Raw genomic sequence first — 5,666 nt, forward strand, 5'->3', positions numbered from 1 at the left:
CAGGGAGGTTATGAAATCGTAACCTCTGTAACTTTGGTTTGTTCTTGTGTGTGCGAGGGTCCCATGATGCGATGATATGGCCTCCAGATCCGGTAATGCGAAACGTATCATCTTTCTTGGAATACATAACTCGGGAGAAGAAGAAGCAGGTGTGTGGGATTCTAATGTTGGTCCACCCGGAGTTACTTTGAGCGGGTCTACAGAAGCTGAGCTGAGGTCCCAAGAACTTGACAGCCACGACACAATCTTCGTCCTCAGGAGAAGGTGTAGACATTGACACGTTGGTGACGATTTGGGTTTGACAACGAGGCAGAGTTACAAGAGGAGGCAGGGGAATGCGTTTCGGGGCTGTATCCGATGCAAAAGGGTTAAGATCATCTTGGAGACGAACCACGCCGTCCTTCAGAGTAGCTACCCAGCCATTGGATGATCCTATCGTTCCCAATTCCCCCATCAACTCCATAGGCACCTTCTTTTCCAAATGAGTGCAGACACGGTCATTAGCATTACTAATGGTGAGTTTTCCGAGATCCGCTCCACAAGGATAAGCGTTGACGATGGAACAAGGAGGGGTTTGCAGCAAAGAAGATGAGAAGCCATTAGAGAGAAGCAGAGGAGAGGATCTTACTAACGAAGGTTTCCCAAGGCAGAGCTTGGACAGCCGGGTGAGAAGCAGAGCCATTAATAAGATGTTCTTAGTGAAGAAGAGCAAGAGAGTTAAAAACAAAACCCTAATATTCATTATTTTGCACCAAAAGCCCTCCATTAATACAATGAATGCCCTTGCCCACCAAGTTTTAGACTTTAAGTCACACAATCTTTTTGGATATTTTGGTGGAGTAAAAATGGAACCTAACAGCAAAACTTTTTGGAAGAAGGATTAATACATTTGTAGTTTATTATTGGTACACGTTGTTCACTTGTGTGTTTAGTGATTTTACTCAGTGTAGTCGGTTTAGAGTTAGTCTTGGTCTGCGAGAATTAACGAACCATAAGTCGGAAGTAAAACCTTAGCAAAAAAGTTGGTTCGTTCGATTTGGTTTATTCACAAACCCAAATAGGGATATCAGAAAGTAAAACCGGTTTTTATTTTCTTTTTTGGGAACATTGAAAATAAAATAGCACAAGACAAGACTTAACCAAATCTTAGTCCTTGCAAATAATAAATAGCTGTAAATGGCACTATTAGTTAAGTGTGTTCGACCAAAACTAATACAAAGCAAAATATCTCAGTCATATTGACCCTTCTTAAGAAAATAAAAGTGGCTAATATAAATCTTACTGATCCAATTCAAATTCTTTAACTTACTCAACAGTTACGAATTTATTTGTAGAGTAAAATTGAAACAAAACTTACTAAAGCTTTAACTCACTTTCTTTATTTCTCTTTTTTCTACTCAATTTACCTTTAGTTTTGATCCTATAATTAAGTTTCTGTATTGCTCATTCTTTGCTTCTAATTCTTTTATTTGAACAGGCTTTTATACTTCTGATCATCAGGACTTTTGATTTACTTTGGAAGGTCCAAATGTTTGACCAAATAGTAGTGTGAGTATCAGTAAAGGGACTCTATATTTTAATCAGCAATACTTCCGCTTTGACCCTATAAATTAAGTTTCTGTGTTGTTCACTAATTCTTTAATTACACTAGAGCATTCTGCAAACAGAACCACTTTCATTTGATCCTTCCATGGCGGACGACGACTTTGGAGATGACATATACATGAGAACAAACATATCATTAGCAGAGTTATAGATGGACATAAGAACAAAAATCAAACTAAGTTAGTTGTATTAGCAGAGTCGATAGGTGAAGTTGATAAGAGCTTGTTTTCTGTGTTTAAAGCTTATATGTAGACATGTATATAAACAATGTAACATATCATTTTATTACGATATGTAACTTCAGCGAGCCAATACCAACAAAACGACTTTTAAAGTGAAGGGGCAAATTCAATATTATGAATTTCAGAAAGTTCAAAACTGGAACAACAAAAGCCACATACATAGATTTAGCTATGATCTGTTACACCAACTACTCGTGAAGATAAGCTTTTAATTGTGGATTCAGGACTCAATTCTCAAAGTAGTAGCTAGCTAGACTATATTTTGAGGTGGAATATGATAAGGGGCCACAGACGTATAATTTACACTTCTGATGGAAGATGAAGAATAATGAAGATTGACAATGGCCCTTTCGTCGACATCCAAGAGTTCGATGCTGTTAGGGCACATGCCCGGAAAGGAACTAGCAGGGACACAAAAAGGTTCACACTTTGAGATGAAAATGCAGAGACCTCCTATGTCTTGAGTGTAAATAGCGTTTCCTTCTTCGTCAAGCTTGAACACCATTAGAGCTCTCGTTTTCATTTTCACCCTACCATTGGCGGTGGCCTTCCTGTACAACTTAACCAAGAACGTTTCACCAGTGGATCGTGACTCCACCAAGTGTTCGCTCGTGCAACACGAATGCAAGCGCTCCTGCTTGCTCCTGGTCAGCTCGGGAAGGTTTTGAAAATGCAACCTCTGAATCTTTGGTTTGTTCGTGTGTTTACCGAGATCCCATGATCCAATCAGGTGTCCTCCAGAACCGAGTAGGCAAAACATCTCATCTCTCTTGGAAAACATGACACGGGAGGGGAAGAAGCAGGGGTTTTCGATTCTAACGTTGGTCCAATCAGATTTACTTTGAGCGGGTCTGCAAAAGCTGAGTTGAGGTCCCAAGAACTTGACAGCCACAACACAGTCTTCATCCTCGGGAGAAGGTGAGGACATGGCTACGTTGGTTACAACTTGGGTTTGGCAACCAGGCCGAGTCACAAGAGGAGGCAGGGGAATGCGTTTAGGATTTATATCCGATGCAAACGGGTTTAAATCATCTTGTAGACGCACCACGCCGTCCTTAAAGGTAGCTACCCAGCCATTAGATGCCCCTATTGTTACAGTTGCATCATTCTCCTCCACTAGCTCCGTAGGCACCTTCTTTTCCAAATCAACGCTGCACAATCCATTAGCATTACAAATCACGAGATTTTTAAGACCCTCTCCACAATAACCAGCGGTGATGATGGTACAAGGTGGCGTTTGCCGCAAGGAAGTTGAGAAACCATTAGACAGAATCAGAAGAGAGTATCTTATCAACCCAGGTTTCCCACGGCAGAGCTTCGGTAGCCGGCTAAGAAGAAGAGACATTATGAAAAACCCTAATTTTAAAATTTGGTACTCTTCCCCACCTAAACAAACCCTACATTAGTTAATACAGAGGAAATGGCCTTGCCCACCAAGTTTTTTGATATTGTGGAGTATTGAAACAAATCTACTTGAATTACCTTAAGTATATACTGTACATAAAAGGTTTATTACCACGTCAGCCAAATTCAGGTTTAAGTAAATGTTTTTTTTGTACTGCCTAAAATAACTTATCTCATGCGTCTATCTACCACTGGTCTCACTTATTTTATCTTGTGAAATTGGTCCTCTTCGCCACACTTACGCTAAAAGAAACATGAAAATAAATACGTACTACCCTATTTTAATTTATGCTTTTGGACGAAATGTACAAAGAAAATCAAAGTGCTCCTGTTGTGATGGTGGCTAAGTACAATATAGAACACTGTCGGATCATCTCCTTTTATAGGCAAATTGTCTTTAACTGCAAATCTTCTATTGTGCAAACTGCTAGTAATGTGAATAGGAAACATTGAGAATAATAACAGCACGAGACAAAAAAAAATCCATATACACATGGACATGNATTGTTACAGTTGCATCATTCTCCTCCACTAGCTCCGTAGGCACCTTCTTTTCCAAATCAACGCTGCACAATCCATTAGCATTACAAATCACGAGATTTTTAAGACCCTCTCCACAATAACCAGCGGTGATGATGGTACAAGGTGGCGTTTGCCGCAAGGAAGTTGAGAAACCATTAGACAGAATCAGAAGAGAGTATCTTATCAACCCAGGTTTCCCACGGCAGAGCTTCGGTAGCCGGCTAAGAAGAAGAGACATTATGAAAAACCCTAATTTTAAAATTTGGTACTCTTCCCCACCTAAACAAACCCTACATTAGTTAATACAGAGGAAATGGCCTTGCCCACCAAGTTTTTTGATATTGTGGAGTATTGAAACAAATCTACTTGAATTACCTTAAGTATATACTGTACATAAAAGGTTTATTACCACGTCAGCCAAATTCAGGTTTAAGTAAATGTTTTTTTTGTACTGCCTAAAATAACTTATCTCATGCGTCTATCTACCACTGGTCTCACTTATTTTATCTTGTGAAATTGGTCCTCTTCGCCACACTTACGCTAAAAGAAACATGAAAATAAATACGTCCTACCCTATTTTAATTTATGCTTTTGGACGAAATGTACAAAGAAAATCAAAGTGCTCCTGTTGTGATGGTGGCTAAGTACAATATAGAACACTGTCGGATCATCTCCTTTTATAGGCAAATTGTCTTTAACTGCAAATCTTCTATTGTGCAAACTGCTAGTAATGTGAATAGGAAACATTGAGAATAATAACAGCACGAGACAAAAAAAAATCCATATACACATGGACATGGATGCCCGAATATTTTAAATACTAAATGCCTTGTTGATCAAAATATAAGCAAAACTCAGTAATCCGCATGCAGTGTACACGGTTTAAATATAAGAAAAAACCACTCTTATCATTGCTATTCCCATGAACTCAATTCTCTGATACTTATATGATCGCAAACCAATAAAATTACATAGAAACAATGTTTTCTTAAAAAAAACATTTATAAAAAGAGCGAGCTTCTATTAATTACTTGACAGGGATGCAGTAGGAAGAACTTAGAAGTGGAGGCAAGACGCATACCAAGTGAGGACCCGGTGGATTGCTGCTTACATTTGCTTCTTCTACGTTTGGCAACCCGAGTTGAGGAGGACGGACATAACCCGCTACTAACGGGACACACAGTATCGAGATTACTACTCTTGAACCTGTAATATTGTTACCAGACGACAAAAGAAGTAACATATCATCACTTGGATGCAAAGTGTTTCTTGCACTAAATCAAGTAAGAAGAAGAAATTATTACTTACCTTGCTCCTCTGAGAGAGAGACATGGCCTCTCTTCCTACCAGCGATCATCCAGTTCTCCGAATTTGCATTGACTTCATACAACACCTCATCCTTGTGTAAATATAACAACAATAGTTGATGAACATGCCGATATTTTAAAGAAAAAGAGCTAACGATTTAAAGGGAAATTCTGGTGAATTAGAAAATGATAGTGATTGATGGTGAGAGCAATCAAAACTCTTACGAAAAAGTAATATTTTATTTAAATAGGAAGCTATATCAGCTAATTCGATCTGGATATCACTTACATGTTCTTGTTCTACGGCTTCACTTTCTTTGAGATCTTTAAGCCTTTCCACTCTCCACTGCATTGTGATAAGTTTCCCGACCCTAAGCCCATCAGAAGAAAGTGGAAGGAATCCAACTGTGAGGCAAGGATCAAGCACTGGACGTTGCAAAACAATAGCACTCTTGAACACCAAATCTCTCCCTTCAGTATCAGTTCCAGAGTTATCTGCATCCACTGGCTTGTGTGCCCCAGCTGCTCTATCTCCATGGATTCCATATTTGATATTCAGAATGCTCTCTGGTAGTTGCAAATCCTT

The 5,666-nt window shown here is 39.1% G+C and overlaps 3 protein-coding genes across 3 annotated transcripts in view; all 3 read right to left on the reverse strand.

Annotated features, from left to right (window-relative positions):
* Nucleotides 1-682, reverse strand: part of LOC109127580 — a 1,372-nt gene extending 690 nt beyond the window's left edge. Inside the window, exon 1 of the mRNA XM_019232527.1 lies at nucleotides 24-682. Within this exon, the coding sequence (XP_019088072.1) occupies nucleotides 24-682 (659 nt within the window). The remainder of the gene's footprint in view (nucleotides 1-23) is intronic.
* LOC104728882 lies at nucleotides 2,098-3,192 on the reverse strand. Its single transcript, XM_010447806.1, has one exon. It carries the CDS (start codon nucleotides 3,190-3,192, stop codon nucleotides 2,098-2,100), a length of 1,095 nt encoding a protein of 364 aa, XP_010446108.1.
* The window catches only part of LOC104725961 (trafficking protein particle complex II-specific subunit 130 homolog), a 9,935-nt gene continuing 8,888 nt past the window's right edge, over nucleotides 4,620-5,666 (reverse strand). The window contains exons 20-22 of the mRNA XM_010444715.2: nucleotides 5,370-5,663; nucleotides 5,082-5,172; nucleotides 4,620-4,979 (exon numbers count right to left, since the gene is read on the reverse strand). Coding sequence (XP_010443017.1) covers nucleotides 4,801-4,979; nucleotides 5,082-5,172; nucleotides 5,370-5,663 — 564 coding nt within the window. The 3' untranslated portion in view covers nucleotides 4,620-4,800. The remainder of the gene's footprint in view (nucleotides 4,980-5,081; nucleotides 5,173-5,369; nucleotides 5,664-5,666) is intronic.

The sequence above is a fragment of the Camelina sativa genome, chromosome 11 (genome assembly GCF_000633955.1).
Source record: "Camelina sativa cultivar DH55 chromosome 11, Cs, whole genome shotgun sequence".
In the NCBI taxonomy this organism is placed as follows: Eukaryota; Viridiplantae; Streptophyta; class Magnoliopsida; order Brassicales; family Brassicaceae; genus Camelina; species Camelina sativa.

Coding starts and splice junctions, on each gene's coding strand:
- LOC104728882 (XM_010447806.1), bottom strand. CDS start 3,192: ATGTCTCTTCTTCTTAGCCGGCTACCGAAGCTCTGCCGTGGGAAACCT.